The sequence below is a fragment of the Lynx canadensis genome, chromosome B2 (genome assembly GCF_007474595.2).
Source record: "Lynx canadensis isolate LIC74 chromosome B2, mLynCan4.pri.v2, whole genome shotgun sequence".
Classification (NCBI taxonomy): Eukaryota; Metazoa; Chordata; class Mammalia; order Carnivora; family Felidae; genus Lynx; species Lynx canadensis.
This window is the reverse complement of record NC_044307.1, coordinates 11,831,326-11,848,611: the sequence shown is the minus strand read 5'-3', so window position 1 is coordinate 11,848,611 and position 17,286 is coordinate 11,831,326. Positions and strand designations below refer to the sequence as shown.

General features: G+C 45.8%; 1 protein-coding gene across 1 annotated transcript; it reads left to right on the top strand.

Moving 5' to 3' along the window:
* Window positions 1-3,508: 3,508 nt before the first annotated feature.
* RBM24 (RNA binding motif protein 24) lies at window positions 3,509-15,681 on the top strand. The gene is made up of 4 exons (XM_030314791.1): window positions 3,509-3,773; window positions 4,950-5,073; window positions 6,467-6,521; window positions 13,415-15,681. The coding sequence occupies exons 1-4, from the start codon at window positions 3,606-3,608 to the stop codon at window positions 13,776-13,778; spliced, it is 711 nt and encodes a 236-aa protein (XP_030170651.1). The 5' UTR covers window positions 3,509-3,605; the 3' UTR covers window positions 13,779-15,681.
* The last annotated feature ends 1,605 nt before the right edge of the window (window positions 15,682-17,286 follow it).

Here is a 17,286-nt window from a genome sequence, read left to right as displayed (position 1 = left end):
CCTTGTAGCCGTGCCCACCTTTGGGCAGATGTTAAAACAAAACCCAGTGTCAATAATGCCCAGCCCGAGCACAGTGCCTGCGTGTGGGGGGCACTTGGCGCTTTGTCAGACTGCCCTGCATATGAATTATGGCTTCTGTTTAAATAGGTTTAGAAAATAAGGAATATCTATTCTTCTTTTTTTATGTTTATTTATTTTTGAGAGAGAGAGAGAGAGAGAGACAAAGGGTGAGCAGGGGAGGGGCAGAGAGAGAAGGAGACACAGAATCCAAAGCAGGCTCCAGGCTCAGAGCTGTCAGCACAGCGCCCGATGGGGGGCTCGAACTCAAAAACCTCCAGATCTTGACCTGAGCCGCAGCAGATGCTCAAGTGACTGAACCACCCAGGAGCCCCGGAATATCTATTCTTCTTAACCTTTGTTTTCGGTCAATCATGTAACACCAGATGATCAGTAATGTTTTAATGATCTGTGCAATTCAAAATCAGGAATACTGAGGCATGATACAGAACAAACAAAGTTTCAAGCCGAGCTATCCAATATGTACGGCTCGATTGAAAAAACTACAAGCACACCAGTCAGGGGCTGCACGGGATGTGGGAAGGGAGGCTGCATTTTTTTTCTCTGGGACCATGGCAGGGAAGCGTCTTATTTCCAGAAGTGGAGTCCTATGACACAGCGATCCCAACGTGGGATCAGAATTGCCTTGTAGGTCTCACTACTTTACTTAGTGAACATCCAAGCTGCTGGCTATATCCCAGGCACCTTCCATCTCTGATATGGTCACAGTCCCCTCTGCGGTGGTGGGCTCCTCATCTAGGTACGACGAGAGTTGAGACAGCCGAAGTCACCCCTCCCTTTCAGCCTTCTGTCAGTAGCTTCCCCTCTCACAGAGGGTTTTGCCTGAGCCTCATCTAAGTACAAGTAATTCTTCAGTGACCCTGCAAGATGGAAGTTAACTGTTAAAGAACACGCCTCCTTTGTCTCATGGCCCGCTTTGTTTTTCTAACTTTTAATGTTTTTTTTGTTTAAAAATTTTTAATGTTTATTTCTTTTGGAGAGAGAGAAACAGAGTGTGAGCAGGGGAGGGGCGGAGAGAGAGGGAGACACGGAATGTGAAGCAGGATCCAGGCTCCGAGCTGTCAGCACAGAGCCCGATGCGGGGCTCGAACTCACAAGCTGTGAGATCATGACTCGAGCTGAAGTCGGTCGCTCAACCAACTGAGCCACCCAGGCGCCCCTGTTTTTCTAACTTGTAAAAATTACCTTTCATCATACCAGTAACAGAGTCCCTTTTAAACTTGTACTTTACTTAAGCAATGAGGAAAGGATACTATTTACAACTTCCCTTTCTGGCTCTCATATGCCTGTAAAATACCTTATTTTTCTTCAACTGGGTTTTTAAAACATTTTTCAAAAAAAAAAAACAACTGTAGATTTCTTATTTCTCCACATCACCCACTGGGGGTTCACACTTAAAGAAACTCATGACCTCAAGAGGCCAACTTCCTGCAGAATTCGACAAGGTGAAAAGCACCAGGATATTTGCCTTCCTGTTAGCTTCGGCAAATGCAGTGTATCTCATCCTTTTGGACTGACTGCAAAGGTGCCCTGGAAAGAGAAACAGAAGTATGTGTTTCCCTAATAGGTTAACATACTGACCTGCTTTAAAGGGAATAAATGGTACAGCCCAGGGGCAACTTATGTATGGACTTTCTCCGACACTCCTGGTAGACAGAAATGACTTAAAAGCAAATCATGTTCCAAACCGTGGTGGATGAAACATCCTACTCACATGAAATACCTTCATCCAAACCTCAACTATGACCAGGATTTTATGCTTAATTGAATGTGCTCTTGATAAAAAAGAAGTTGCAAAAAGCTGATATTGAAAAATATATATAATATTAGAATAATAATATTATACACACACACACACACACAGGTTGTTCTGAAGTCTGTATTTTCTACAAATGCTTTAAAGGTCTGCTGGTAGAAACCAGTGGTTATGTAACAAGTCGATTTCAAAAATTACACCTTTTACAGTTACAGTGCATCCTGATAAAACAGCTGAGGTCAAGTCACTAAACATTCTGGCAATTCAAACAGAAGGAAATAAGATTAATCCTTTGCTTAGGGAAAAGAAAAAAAGAGAGAGGATTTACAATGAGAAATCTGTACCAATCTCCCCAAATAGTTAGGGGGGAATAAGTAGGGAGGAAACACAAATTCGATCACTGTAAGGGCTAAAGTACTAATTTATGGTCCTCTGAAATAGAAGGTGGTGTCTACGGTTACCTAGCTTGGCCGGGCCGTGAGCAATTAAAGCTGTGGTTCTTTCCAGCACACCCAAACACTAGACCTGTTCTGTTTTTGTTGGTGTTTTGTTTTGTTTTGTTTTGTTTTGTTGTTTTTTGTTTCCCCTCGGGCTCTGCCTCGCTAGTTCTCGCCAGCACTGGCTCTTCCGGGTCAAGGCAGGTTGGGGACCCTGAGACCCCAGAGTATCAGACTCGGGCGTCGTTGGCCAAGCTCGCCGGCCCCCCGCGCCGGGGAGGGAACCGGCCTCTCCACGCACCGCCCCAGGCCTCCGGGCCCCCAGCGCTTCCGTCCAGGTCGCCGGCCCCGCCACCGCGGTCGAGCGCACAGAGCTCGCGTCGTCGTTTTGGAACGCGACGCAGCTGCCTCCTCGGACGCAGTCTGCGCGCCCCGGGTCCCCGCTAGGACGGCGCCGAGTCCCCAGGACTTTGACGGGTTGGAGCAGGCGACGCCGAGAGCAAGGCCGCCTCCGGCCGTCCCCAGCCCTGCCCCAGCGCCGGCTCGAGAGCGCGAGCCCCGCGGCCCAGCGCCGCGCCGGGAGAGAAGCAGCTGTTCCCAACAGCTGGGGGGCGGCGGCGCCGGGCACCCCAGGTGCGGCCGCGGCCAATCGCAGGCGTCCGGCCCGCCCCCTCCCCAGCCGGGCGCCGACCCCCGGCCCGCGGGGGAAGGGAGCAGAGAGGTGGAGAGCCGTCCTCGCCACTCGTCTTCCAGCTTCCGCGGCGGGAGGGACACCACCGGAGCCCCGAGCGGCGCGGACTCCCCCACCCCTGGCCCCGCCGCCGCGCCCCCCGCCCGCCCACCTCCGCGCCCGGACGCGCTCTCCGCCGACCCTACCCACGCCCCACCCAAGACACCTACCTAATTTCCAAGAAGGAAAAAAAAAAAAATCTACCTCTAAACGCACCCGCTTCTTCGCTCGAGGACCACCCTCTCCTTTTCGTTTTTGGCCTCCCAGCCGGGTGAGTGGAAACCGCTTGCACATTCTATAGAACGGGATCCTAACCCGGACGATCCGGAGAATTTGTACGGCGACCGGCAGGGGGGGCGGGAGGAGAGAGCGAAGTCAAGTCTCCGGGGCTGCTGGCGACTTCGGAAGCCGCGCGCCCCGCGCCCTCGGCCGCCCCCGGCCGCTCGCCCCCGCCGCGCCGCCGCCCTCGCCCCCGGGCGCGCCCTCGGCCCCCGGCGGCCGCGAAAGGGTGCGGGAGACGCGGAGCAGGAGGAGGAGGCGCAGCCGCTGCCCGAGCCGCAGCCGCAGCCGCAGCCGGAGCCCGAGCCGCGGGGCGGGCGCGAAGATGCACACGACCCAGAAGGACACGACGTACACCAAGATCTTCGTCGGGGGGCTGCCCTACCACACCACCGACGCCAGCCTGCGCAAGTACTTCGAGGTCTTCGGCGAGATCGAGGAGGCGGTGGTCATCACCGACCGGCAGACGGGCAAGTCCCGGGGCTACGGATTTGTAAGTTGCGCGGCTGGGGGCTGGGGGGAGGTGGGGGAGGGAGACGTGGGGGCGACCCAGAGCCCGGCGGGGAAACCGAGGACCGCGGGGGAGGAGAGGCTCTGGGCGGCGCAGGGCCTCGGGGGTCGGGGTTCGCAGCGGGGGGTCGGGGGGGGGGTCGGCGTGACAACGCGAGGAACCCCGCGGACGCGGGCGGCGCTGCCCCTTTGCCCCCGGCTGAACTGAAAGTTTGCGCGCGGCGTTGCCGGGGGAGGGAGGGCCGGCTCCTGCCTCGCGGGGTTCCGAGGGGATCCAGCGCCCCGCGGTGTCAGGGGACGGGCGGAGCGGGGGTGGAAGGAGAGAACTAAACAGTGCTGGGTTTGCGGGTGCGCGGGGTTGGGAGGGAGGGGCCGCAGCCCCTCGGAATCGCCCTCCCGGGTTGGAGGCCGGGCGTTAAGCGCGCTGTTGCTTTGTAAAAATGCGTGTGTCTTCTGGCGTTCCGGTTGGGGCGGGGAGGGGACACCCCATGAGGTCTAGGGCTCTACTCCTGATGCCATCCCCCCCCCCCACCACCACCACACACACATACTTTTTTTAAAATACAAAGATGGGTTCTTTAAAACGAGGATCCTGTGGCTCTTTGCTGAACTGAAAGAGAGCATATTAAGCCCCCTGGGGATTTAAGCGTGCAAATTCAGCTGCCGGAGAGCTGGGAGCTCCAGAGTAGGACAATAGCTATTGTCGTTAAGGAGTGCTTGCTGGTGGTTGGGAGCACCCGGCGGATGTGACTCTGGACTTTCTTTAAAGCAAACAGTGCCTCCTAGGCTGGGTAGGGACCTGGGCGGGGTGGGGGGCGGTTGAGGGAGGGAGGGAGGATCGAGAGTTCTAAGATGGAATTCAGGCTTCCGACTCCCTGCTAGGCCCTGCTAGCACCCTTGGGGGTGTGGAGAGGGGCTTGTTTCTTCCTTCCTGTTTTCTTTTCATTCTTCTTTTCTGTTTTCTTTTTTTCTTTCTTTCTTTCTTTCTTTTTTTTTCTTTGACGGGGGATCAAGGAGTAAATTCCAACAAAAGAAAAAAAAAGAAAGTTTAAGAACCCCCTTAGTTTTATCATGAATGACTTCTCCATCGTGACTATTGGTTTCCTTCAGGGGTTGATTTAAGGCTTTGTATGTGTGTCTGTGTGTGTATGTTGCTAAGGTCACCATGGCTGACCGAGCTGCTGCGGAAAGAGCTTGCAAGGATCCCAACCCCATCATTGATGGCAGGAAGGCCAATGTGAATCTGGCATATTTGGGAGCAAAACCAAGGATCATGCAACCAGGTGAGAGATGTCCTTCCTCCCCTCCTCCCCTTCTCCCCCCAACTTGGGACACCCACTTCTGAATAGAATGAAGACGTGGCCGGTGTGTTCAGTAAAGTGGAACCGTGGCTAGGTATTGTACCAAGACATTAAATGAGAGTCGTAAACAGCTCTTGAAGGAAACATACGTTGTGCAAACATGAATCTTGGCTTCATGACTCAGGCTTGACTCCTCTGTTTCAGGTATGACATACAGTCAGTCCGTGGACTCTATTTTCCAGTTTTCAGCCACTTGTAGATAATTCGCGTGTGGATCGTGGGGGCCAAATGTGGCAACTCCAGCAGGTTATCCTTCCCTGCTTAGCGTTGTCTCTCCTACCACCGGTTGACCTGTGCCCAGAGTGGGAGATCCAACCCAAAGCACTGACCCAAGAGAAGCATAGGGGTGAGGGTGGTGTCTCACCCTCTCACATAAAATCACAGACTATTAGTAATTTTAAAAAATGGGGAAATGTCATGTACTTCTGGACCCTCGTGTTGCAGATAAAGACGCTGACACTTAGAGATGGGAAATGTTTTATTCCAACGTCATGCAGCTAGCAGCTATCAGTGGGCAAGCAGGCTTTTGTCCATGTGAAAATTTGACCTTTTGGATTATTTACAACACTGCCCTTTGCCTTAGCACACATAATTAAGAGCCGAACTATTGACCAAATGGTAATCTTTTTCTTGGGTAAGCAACTTTGTTTCATTATATCTTGTTCTCTTCACTCAAATCTTTCCATCTGAAATTTTGGAAAGAGGTTGACACTTTCATGCAAATGGATTTGCTAGGAAATGAGATTGTCAAGAAAGTGAGTGCATGTGCCAATATCTGTGAACATTCAAAAACACGTGTTTGTCTGCGTGTGTGCTATCCAGAAAAGGAGACTTGGTTTGGGGGAATTTTTAATACCATAATCCGTAAAATCTGTAATCTTCCAAAGCATTGTCCAGCATGTTCTAAATTAGACTTTTTACGGATCATGATTCAGAATTGCAGGAATATTTGTGACTTATAACTTCATTATCAAGTCCTCTTGTGTCTGGTTTCATTCCACAAGAATTTTTCCCTGGTCTAATTTTCTAAGGTCTTACTGTATGATTGTCAACTAAACTTCGCAGATAATTTTTAGTGTCCACTTGTAGCCTATTAAAATTTGGCGGGGGGGGGGATCAATGATAACATTAATAAAAAGGACATATATATATGTATATATATGTTTATAAGTTATATATATATACTGTACTTTTCTGTAAAGTATCCAAAGAATGGTTATCTTTTCTAAGTGAAAGTTGTGATTGCATTTTATATGTAGGAGGAATAAATGCCTAACCATGCACAAATCGAGAATGTGGTCTGTTTTATTGTTAGGTTTTGCCTTTGGTGTTCAACAACTTCATCCAGCCCTTATACAAAGACCTTTTGGGTAAGTCCATGAATCCGGCCCTCCTAAGTTTTGATAGCTATCATTGGTTAACCTGCCTCTTTGTTATATACAGACAAGACCATCATGTCACAGAACGTTCCTTGTGATACTATTTATATATGTTCGTATATTTTTGATGCTGATAATATATTTTTAGATGAGTCAAGTTACTGACCAAGTACGCAGCCTCCCAACCAGACAAATTTTGAGCTTATGATTAACAAAACAAAACAAAAGTACCAGGTATGACTTGTGTACGAGACGATTGTGTCCCGGCACTGTTACTGCTGTTCAACTTGACTCAATTTGATTTATCTCTTTCTAACCTGACAGGGCTCGTACACAGTTAAGCTAACTGATCAGAAGGATACGATGATAAAAGGTGGAATAGTTCTGTTTGGAATTAAACTCTGTAACCAGTAGACTCAGACACACAAGCTCAGATGGTGATTAACGATGCATGGATGTTGGTGTTGGTGTTTTCTTTTTCACAATAGTCAATAGACCTCCGTGTGCTGTATTTTATTTATTACAGTAATGAAGTGTTGATAGCTAAACTGTGTGCTTTTTACTTAATTGAAAAGAGCTGTAGTGAAAGTGTTTTCTTTTCCTCGGGGAAGGGGCTCTTTGTGGTTTTGATTTTGGTGGTGGTGTTGAGGAGTGTTGACTTTTGACTTTGCCATGGGAAGCAAAGGGCCTTTTTTTTTTCTTGCTTTTAAGCTATAGCCTGTGACTTCCACTTAACCATATTTTTGTAGTGAGTGCTAAATTGTGTGATTTCCCTCTGTAAGAATACAGATTCATCGCTTGCATGTCCTAAGTTTCTGTTTTACTGGGGAGTTTTCTGGGAATGGGGTTCTTTCTTTTGCAATGTGTATCCACTTTTAGGCCTTCTAATTTAAAGGTTCAGCAACACTCATCAGGTTTCACGGACACTAGCCAGTTTTTTTGAGTCACGCAGCACTCACTTTTCACCTTTCGGACCCTAACTCAGTTGAACAGGCTGCTCATATTTGTGTTGTCTCTCTGGGCTCTGGGGTTTCCAGCTGTTCTCATCCGAGCTCCCTTATTTCCCTTCTATTCAGACATCATTAAGCGGGTGACCCCCCTCCCACCACCTAGATGTAGGCAGACCACGTAGAGTCTGTGTTGGCTATATTCTACCTGAGGGACACTGCTGGGACTCTAGTGCCCCAGACTTCAACTTCCTTTTTAAATATTCTAACTGTTCAAGGAGTATTTTATCCTCAGCTATAGTTTCTTCTCTGGCTTAGCACCTAAGTATCTATATGTGTAACCTGGAAGGTCAGATTCCATCTACATAGATAGAGTTCTACCACATGTGTCTCCAAGAGTAGCCCAGGACAAGTAATCATCATTTGACTTGGAAAGGTCAAGTTATATTTTCCATGACCACCTTCTTATAACCCTCCCTTTAACATATGGATACTTCACCTTACCACCGTTACTTTTTTAAACTGAGGAAGAGTATTATTTCCATTATGATGAGAAAGGGCCGTCATATATCCATAGCTTTTTATCAGATGCCTCATCCCAACCATCCTGGACACTGACAACGCATTGTGGGTTGATGGGTCCAGCTGCTTCTGTGGGTTCTCCCCTTCATTGGTCTAGACCTTGTGTAAGGTGGGATTGGGGAGGAGAACATACATATTAAGAAGTGATGATGAACTGAGTCATGATCTCATAATAAGATTCTTGACACAGTTATATAGCTAAATCATCAACAGGTATTAGCATGTTGTTGTGTTTTTCCTGTGCCAAGTGGGTGATACAAAACAGGGAGACTGTAGTTTGGGAAGCAAAACTAACACAAGCCAATCAAGAACTATTAATTGCTAAATTACTTGGCATTGTTTTAAGGACAAAAGGAATTCAGAATAGCAAGAAAACAGGTGAATTGGAGGGGTTGGACAAGGCTTCATGGGACTTGACCTAGTCTCGGACCAGTGGGTATGTCCTGGACAGGTAAGAGGAAGAAGGGACAAGCCTGAGGGGTATAGGATGAAGCGAGCATAAGCACAGGGACGGAAGAGAAAAGATTTAGTGCGTGGAGAAACCAGACCACTGATGGAGGGTCTTGGGAGCCAGACCTAGAAATTTGGACTGGCTGTGGTAGTCTGCATAGATCCTTGAGAAAGAAAGTAGTGTGAGGAAAATAAGAACAACCAGAATAAAATGTCCTATGGAAAGTTTAAGTCAGGCATGCTTTGATAGTGATGTTTTGTTTTTCATCCCTGCTAATATGAAGCTGTCTTTATAAAGGATGGTGATTATTACTGTTTGCATAAATTGTTTGAACTTGAGATTCTTATTAGAAATAGATAGCATTCCACCAGGTGGACCAAGTGAGTCCTCTCTTTTCTGTTTTAAAGGGTTCTTAACACCGCTCTAGTTCCCAGAGCCTGTACCCAACAAATCACACCTGGTCATTCTAAATTCTGTTTGAATGCCACATGTTCTTATTTTAGGCCTGGAAAGAAGCTTGAGAATTTTTAATCTTCCTTGTTTGAAATTCTAGCATCTGAACTATTTTTCTTTATGTGGTCCTTAAATGGCCCCCAGATTACTCTGGGCTTTTCAAGCGAAAACCTTGGCTTGAAAGAATTTCTGATGTGACAGAGTGGGCAGATGTGTAGAGACGTGTACATTTGCTAAACAATATCTTATATATTTTTTTCTGTTTGAAAGAAGCGTTTTCTTATTAAAGATAAGAAAGGAAAGATTATGGGTCTGTGAGTAGAAAATTCTAGGGTAGGGGCGCCTGGGTGGCTCAGTCAGTTAAGTGCCCGACTCTTGGTTTCCACTCAGGTCATGATCTCGCGATTTGCGAGTTTGACCTCCACATCAAGCTCCACGCTGACGGTGCAGAGCTCGCTTGGGATTCTCTCTCACTCTCCCTGCCACTCCCCTGCTCGTGCTCTTTTTCTCAACATAAATAAACTTAAAAAAAGAAAATTCTAGGCTAGGTTAGATCAGGTTGAAATACCCTTAAACATTTACTCAGTGTACCTTTAAGTGTTGAGTTCTAGGCCAGTCGTGTGAACACTGTACCAGAGACTATACTGTCCAGTAAGGGGGGCAGGGGAGACAGTACCATTAAGTGAACATCTGCTGTACGACCCAGTTCTAATAAAAGATTTACATAAGTCATATAATAGAATTCTCAATACTTATTTGATGCAGGCTGTTCATGTCAGCCTGTTCAAATGGCCTTTCCATGGGTGAAGAAACTGTGATACAGAGACGTTAATTAACTTCCCACAGGGCTAGTAAATCACAGAGTCTGGTTTCCAGGTTCAGAATCATGGTTTCCCTGACCTCTAAAGAGCGGTGTTCTTTCCTCTGTGTCAAGCTATAGCCAAAAAAGACACAGTTCCATTCTCCCTTGTACTCTGGTAAGAAAACTTGAGAAACCCCCAGAAGGGTTGTGGCTTCAGACAGGGAGGAGAGACAGCAGGTTAGTGGGACCCAAGAAGTCTTCATGGTAAAGGTGGAAGTTGACCTAGATTTGGAAGGATGGTGGAGGATACGGTACTCTTGTATTGAGTGCCCACTTTTTTCACCATTGTTAGGCTCTTTGCGTAGATAATGTTATTTCATGCACGGCAGTTCACGGTTAGAAATACTAGATTCATTTCACGTTTGAGAAAAGTGAGACTAGAAAGTGAAACAAATCCCCGAAGGCTCCATAGCTGGTGAGTGCTAGAGCTAGGGTGGATAGGACTTGGATTTCAACAGGTGGAGATGGCAGTGACGATTGGCATCCCCAGCAAAGGGACAGCGTGAGCAAAGGTGAGGATCTAGAAACGTGGGGCTTGTCCAAGGAGCACTGAGGAGCTCAGCTGACCTGGATCCAAGGAAAGGTGGAAAGAAATACTGGAAGAAATAATTTGGAGCCAGAAGCATGAAAAGCCTAGCATGCCAACGTTTCAGAAATTTGCAGTTAGTTTGGTATGACCTTAGGGGCCACCGAGTCCTATGGACAAGTGAATGAAATGAAGACTGTGCCAGCAGTCTGGTGATAGATTGGAAGAGGAAACCAGTTAGGATGTCCAAAGTCACGAAGAGATGTCAGAGGGACCTGAAAAAGAAGGAATGATGTAGTCCATTTTCTTTGGAAATTGCCCGAGGTATCTGCCTTGCCCTTGTGCTTTCCTAACCTTAGCTAGGGACGCACATGGTACAACTGATTGAGGGAACGGACACCGGTAGATATCTAACTGGGGGAGAGATTCCCAGATCACCTTCGTGGGCTCCTCAAACTAACAAAAGCCCTCCTAATGCAAGATCCTTTTCAGAAGCATCACCTTTCCCTTCAGTCCTTTCCTGCTTTCCTTCCTGAATTGAGATATTTTAGGCTCTCCGTGGTCTTCTGGGTTCTCCTTCTCCTAAGCCTCTAACAATTCTGGGGTTTGGTGTGCCTTCCAAACGTACTCCTAACCCTTGCCAGACTTCATGTTGGATTCTGATAGTCCAGGGAACTCTACACTCTCATTGGTTGGCATTATCAAATGAAAGCTATTAATGTGAAATCAGTGCAGAGACAAGCATTATCAAATGAAAGCTATTAATGTGAAATCAGTGCAGAGACAAGAGTCCCGTAGGAAACACTGCTTATCTCTAGTGCATTCTAAACACACACACGCACGCACGCACATTTTTATCTTGCCTGTTTGTAGGCTAAACTTATTTTCCGTCACCACCTTCATTCAAAGATAGGACCCTGGTCACCATCATGTTGTCCTCAGAGCTTTGGGAGTACAGGGGTTAATGTTTCAGTATCAGTGAGATTCATACTGGCTGGCCTCTGCTGCTGATAGATGTTTTACTTTGGCCTTATAAAGACATTTTACCCACTGGAAACCCTTGTCGCATGACAGGATCAAAAATAGCCCTGCCACAGCCCCTGCTGTCCATCACCACATGTAAACTGGCATGAGAGGGTAGGCTCTCTTAGCCGTGTCTGCACATTGTGGACACGGAGGCCTCCCAGGACAGGGTTTCATAAAGCCACACCTGTCGCTGTGAGGGAGCCAGTCACCTGACCTACAGGCAAGTTTTGAGTATGTGCATGACCGTGCGTCTGGTTTCTGACAAGCAATTAAGAACATGTCTAAGTGTCCTCAGAAACACTTGATGACGTCGTTTCTCCTGGCACTGGGAAAGAGCTGCGAGTCTAGTAAAATTGAGTGTATTTTTATCATTGGGGTCAGAGTTCACCACCCTCTGCGATAAATTCATCTTTTCCATGGATGTTCGTTAATAAGTACTTTCAGTAAAACTCCGAAAAGGCAAAGCAAAGTCTGTTTTCGAAAATCTCGATGTGAAGTTTTCGGCGTTGAGTTCTTTAAAATTCTTTAAAGATTGTTAACTGTTGCTTGTACTTCCTGTAAGTTGGCTTTGCCCACAACCAGATGGCATCATAGTGTCATATTTTTAGAAATATAGGGGGTTTTGATGGAGATTGCTTTAAAGAAAGATGAAAATAAATCAGATATTCATGGTAGCATTTGAAAGGGGCAGTAATGAATCGCAAGAGTGAGAGCTGAAATGCATGGTGTTTTTTTAAATACCTCTTGTGATTTATTTTTTTTAACCAAATTAACTTTTAAGTAAGATCGCTGGGAGTGTGTCTTGATGTGATCTCTGAACGTATAATTTTTAAAGGGACTTGATTTTGTTTCTTGAACTTTTACAGGATAATACATAATACAATTGATTCGGATCAACTATGTATGAGTAGGGGCAGATGTAAAACAAATACGCCAATCTATTGGTTGATGTGGAAGATGAAACGAGTATTTGCACACAAATATTTCCTTACTCATTTTATTATGTGAACCTTTTAAGTTTGTATGAATTTTGGAACTATTTAGTTGTGTTTCCCTATTCCTACCTTTTCCCTCAACCTCATCATTTCCCCAAAACCCCTTCTGTCTGTCTTGCATAGAGATAAACAAGCTGGCTGACCTTCAGGTGCCTGATAGTCAAACAGGTTTGATTGACCCTTGTGTCCTTATGAATTTTACGGAGAGAAAGAGAGAAAGAAAGGCAAAAAGCGTGCTGCACATCTCTTTGGGAATCACTGCCGTGAATGTTAATAGCATTTCTGTAGCTTCCCACAACAGCCTCTTGTGATAGAGTGAGCTGCACTACAGTTCGTTTGAGAAGTGTGATTCTGCTGTGTTTACCACACTTGTGAACTTTTAAACTCCTTTTTTTTTTATTTTTGTCGCCTGCTTCTTTTATCATTATTATTTTTAATAAGGGTGACTGAGGTTGCAGAGAGATTAATGTGTGCTGAGTCTGCATAGCAATTTCAAGTAGGGTTGCCATGATAATAAACATGTGGATTTTGTGGAAATTTAATGTGGGGAACTCGGCCAACCCCCCCCCCGCCCCTCCACCTACGGAATTGGACGATCACAGACTACCTCTGGAGTCCTATATTCACAGCTGAGAATTTTCCTATTTGCTACGCAGTCTTATGAACCGATCACAAAATTCTCCAAAGCCTTCCTCAATTTAGCAGGTGTTAAATACCTCTCATGTGCGTAAGCCCTCATGAACCTCGATTTAGTCTGCAAACTTCTGCCGAATGATCGAAGTATTGGCCCTCGAAACGATCATAACTCAAACTTGGCAGCAGGGAGGGGTGTCATCCGATTTTTGTCGCTGAAGTCCTCTCGGGGCGCTCCGCGCCTCCGGGCTACCGCCCGAGCGCTCCGCCCCGACCACTGGAAAGGAGATATTGTGGCAACCCTATGCTCGTAATAACCACTAAATCGGAGTCTGTCTGATCTCTGAACGAGCCGCGCTGGCGGGCGGGAGGCGAGCGGCGCCTGACTCGGTGTCCCGTTTCTCCGCAGGATCCCCGCCCACTACGTGTACCCGCAGGCTTTCGTGCAGCCCGGCGTGGTCATCCCGCACGTGCAGCCCACCGCGGCCGCCGCCTCCACCACCCCCTACATCGACTACACGGGCGCCGCCTACGCCCAGTACTCGGCGGCCGCCGCCGCCGCCGCCGCCGCCGCCGCCTACGACCAGTACCCGTACGCGGCGTCGCCGGCCGCCGCGGGCTACGTCACCGCCGGGGGCTACGGCTACGCCGTGCAGCAGCCAATCACCGCCGCCGCCCCCGGCACGGCCGCCGCCGCCGCCGCCGCCGCGGCCGCCGCCGCCGCCTTCGGCCAGTACCAGCCGCAGCAGCTGCAGACCGACCGCATGCAGTAGCGCGGCCGCGTGGTCGCGGTCGCCTCGCGTCCCCTCCCCCCCACACACAGTTGCCCGACGTGTAGTAGGTAAGGCGAGTTCACGTTGACTTACCAGCTTTAAGAAAAACAAAACAAAAACAAAAAACAAAAAAAGCGCTATGCTATTGTGAAACAGAATCCTCCTCCTCCTCTTCCTCCTCCTCCTCCTCCTCCTCTTTTTTTTTTTTTTTTTCCTACTCCAGTAAGTGTCGTAGTTGAGAGAGAGAGGGGAGTGGGCGCAGTTTTGGAAATCGATCCCAAAGAGCCTGAGGAAAGGAAAGGCCGCGACGACGCGACGGTGGCAGGGGCAAAACAATGGAACTTCACTTTTTCTAACGGGATTTTTTATTTTTTTGCTCTTTTTATAGTATCAGGGAAGCAAACTGCCTTTTACCAGTTTAGGAGATGCTATTTGAATCTAGTCGAACCAGGGAATGCAGAGTGAGCAATATGTAGCTTGAATTACCTTTAAGAGCAGATTTCAAACACACACACACACACACACACACACACACACACACCACAAAAACGGTGAACGCACTGATTGTCATTTTTAGCGGTCACGAGGGCCTCTAGAACTTCTTCAGGTAAGAAGATAACGTTCTTACCGTCTCAAAACATGGGCATCGAACAATCAACCTAGGAGCGTGGCAGTGGGTGAAATGGTGGACAGGCACCAAAGCTATTTTCTCATCTATCCTGTGGATGAGCGGGACTGTGGGGCAAGTGATGTGGAATTAATGGGTGCAGCAGCTGTACAGACAATCAATAACACACACAGTTCTGGAAAGAACACATCACTTGTGCTTGTTTGATGAGCTTGTCACATTCTAATCCCTCTCCCCATCCTGTTTCAATTTTGGGAAACTTGTATCTGCTGGTGTCAGCAGTTCTGATTCTGAAATAGGATCAGGCTTTTACTACAACAGCCTTCTCTTTCTATTTATTGTGTTGACTCGTGGCTTACGATTAAAGGCAGGCAAAGTTTGCAGACTCCAAACCCTTAAGAACTGTCTTAAGGACACGTATTTCCTACCCCCTCCCCCTTTTTAAATAATTTTACACTTTTTAGTATCTATTTCAGAGTCATATTTAAAACTATTTATTAGTGAACACAGTACACGAAACAACAAGGTTACTGAGATTATAGTTCTTCAAAGGTTACCGATAATGTGGTTTATACTGTGCCTTAATAGTAACGCTATTTAAGATATTTATTTTTAAGTTTTACTATGCTGCACTCTAAAGAAAGGAACTTTAGATGTGACACTGTAAAATTATGTATTCATCTCATGGCATAAATTATTTAGTAGGTCTAGATGTAGCATATTAAATATTAACCTATTCAGCTAAAGATGTTGACTTGGATTTATTTAAATTCGTATGTGCACTGTATAAGAGAGTACTCTGACATTAACACATTTTAATTTATTTTAGTTTTTAGGTTTTATTTTAAAGCAGATATATTGCTAGTTTCATGCTTCCTTCTCTTAATTTTTGCTCGTGTAGATCTCATTTATTGGTACTTCATTAGTTTAACACTATTCTTCTGTAGTTTATGTAGTTTTTAAATGCTGCTTTACTTTTTTCTTCCAAAACTGCAATACTTGCAATTTTTATTCTTAAACTAAATTGAATACTATTTTACACTGTATTGGATTTTTATACTTGAACAATTTCATACAAGGGAAGACAGGTTAGCATTTTTATGGACTTTCTCCATTATCACTGGATTTACTTTAAGTATTCCCATACTAGACAGTGTTATGTAAGGTAGACATGACTCTCCTGTGCAAATTATTTATTCATTGTGTATATTGCTTTATAACATTTCAGATCTTCTAATCTATTCACTTGTATTAAATATAATTTTTAAAAACTTCTGTTGCATCGATCGTTTCTAATTTTGTCATAAAGGTTAGAACAGCTTCTCCTTCCAACTAGCATCCATGGCCATGGTTTACATGTAACATTTTCAGTGAGCAGAAAGCTTCCCAGATGCCCTGTGTTCGTACCTTTTAAGTACATTTTATTAACCCAGGTCTTCCTTGCATTGAGCAAACGGTATAGGTCCTCCCCCAACAGTGAATCCTAAAGGACTGTTCGTGTCGCTGAACATTGCTTACATGAAGGTCACTTGAAAGAGTGGGCTGCACAGGGGGACAGTCCATCCGAAGCTGGAGTTGGGTAAACTGAGGCTTGGTGTTAGACTCTACCACCTTCTAATAATACGAATGGAGCGGGTTGTGTTCTGTAATCGACTTTTTGGGTGAGGTTTTCATTGATTTCTCATCCATAATGGGACAGTAGTACCTGTCTCACATGCTTATTTAGATATTAACTAAAATAAAGTGTATCAGCTGCTTGGTCCAAGGCCAAATCTATAGTACGCTCTTGATAAATGGTCACCGGTAGTAGTTGTGATACACTATGGTAAAAGCTAACCAAAAAGGAAGTCACCTGTTGGAATGTTTTCATTTTTAAATTTCTGTGTACAATGATGTGGCAGCATGTAATAATTTTGATGGCAAAATTCATTTGACTGCCATATTGATTGTCTTAAAGGGTGTATGGTACTTCAATTATGGAATAGATTGTTGTTGGTCAGTTGGTCTCGGTACTTACCAAATCTGTGATGTAATATCTTTTCTTGAATTCCGTTACTTTGCAAAAATTACGAGCAGTAGAAAGTTGTGATAACAATCTATTGTGCTTTCCACTTTATGATAACCAATATCCTAGTTAGGGCCAACACAGTCTCAAATTTTAATTGCTTTTAATTTTCCGAAGAAAAATAGAGACCAACTTATTCCCAGGCTGGGATATTATTGCACTTCAAGGTATTATCTTGGATCAGTAAAATAATTTCTAAGCTACTTAATTCAGTCAGTGCATCAAGGATTATTTTACTCAAAAGACATGTTCTACATTCAATTTTTCAGATTTATGAAAGGTCACTTTTGTCCTCAATAAGCCATATGTTGGTTGTTGTATTTTAGAATGAAACATTATTTGACCTATCGGTGAAGAATACGTCAGACAGTTCTGGAAAAAGCTTGTCTAAAATAGCCGTACTCAAGAAAACCAAAAGCCCACCTATGCTTGGTTGTACCTTCCTTGGGGGTGTTTCTGATCTATACTAATATCAATATTAGCACTTGGAGACAGGGTAAGGTTTTTACTTTGTAATACCACAGCATATATTTCTCTTTTTTTAATGTTTTTTTTTTTTTTTTTTTTTTTGAGAGAGCAGGAAAGAGAGCAGGGGAGGAGCAGAGAGAGGGAGAGAGAGAATCCCAAGCAGGATCCGCGCTGTGCAGGACAGAGCCTGACACGGGGCTTGATCCCACAAACCATGAGGTCATGACCTGAGCCAAAATCAGGAGTCGGACACTTAACGGACTGAGCCACCCAGGCACCCCACAGCATGTATTTCTAAAAATAAATACAAGTTCTCAGTGTCTAATAAGGAGGGGAGAGTAGCCATG

Bases quoted from the DNA above. Each gene is read 5' to 3' on its own strand.
- RBM24 (XM_030314791.1), top strand. From the start codon at position 3,606: ATGCACACGACCCAGAAGGACACGACGTACACCAAGATCTTCGTCGGG. The intron at 3,774-4,949 runs GTAAGTTGCGCG...TATGTTGCTAAG, and splicing joins AGTCCCGGGGCTACGGATTT to GTCACCATGGCTGACCGAGC. The intron at 5,074-6,466 runs GTGAGAGATGTC...TTTTATTGTTAG, and splicing joins ACCAAGGATCATGCAACCAG to GTTTTGCCTTTGGTGTTCAA.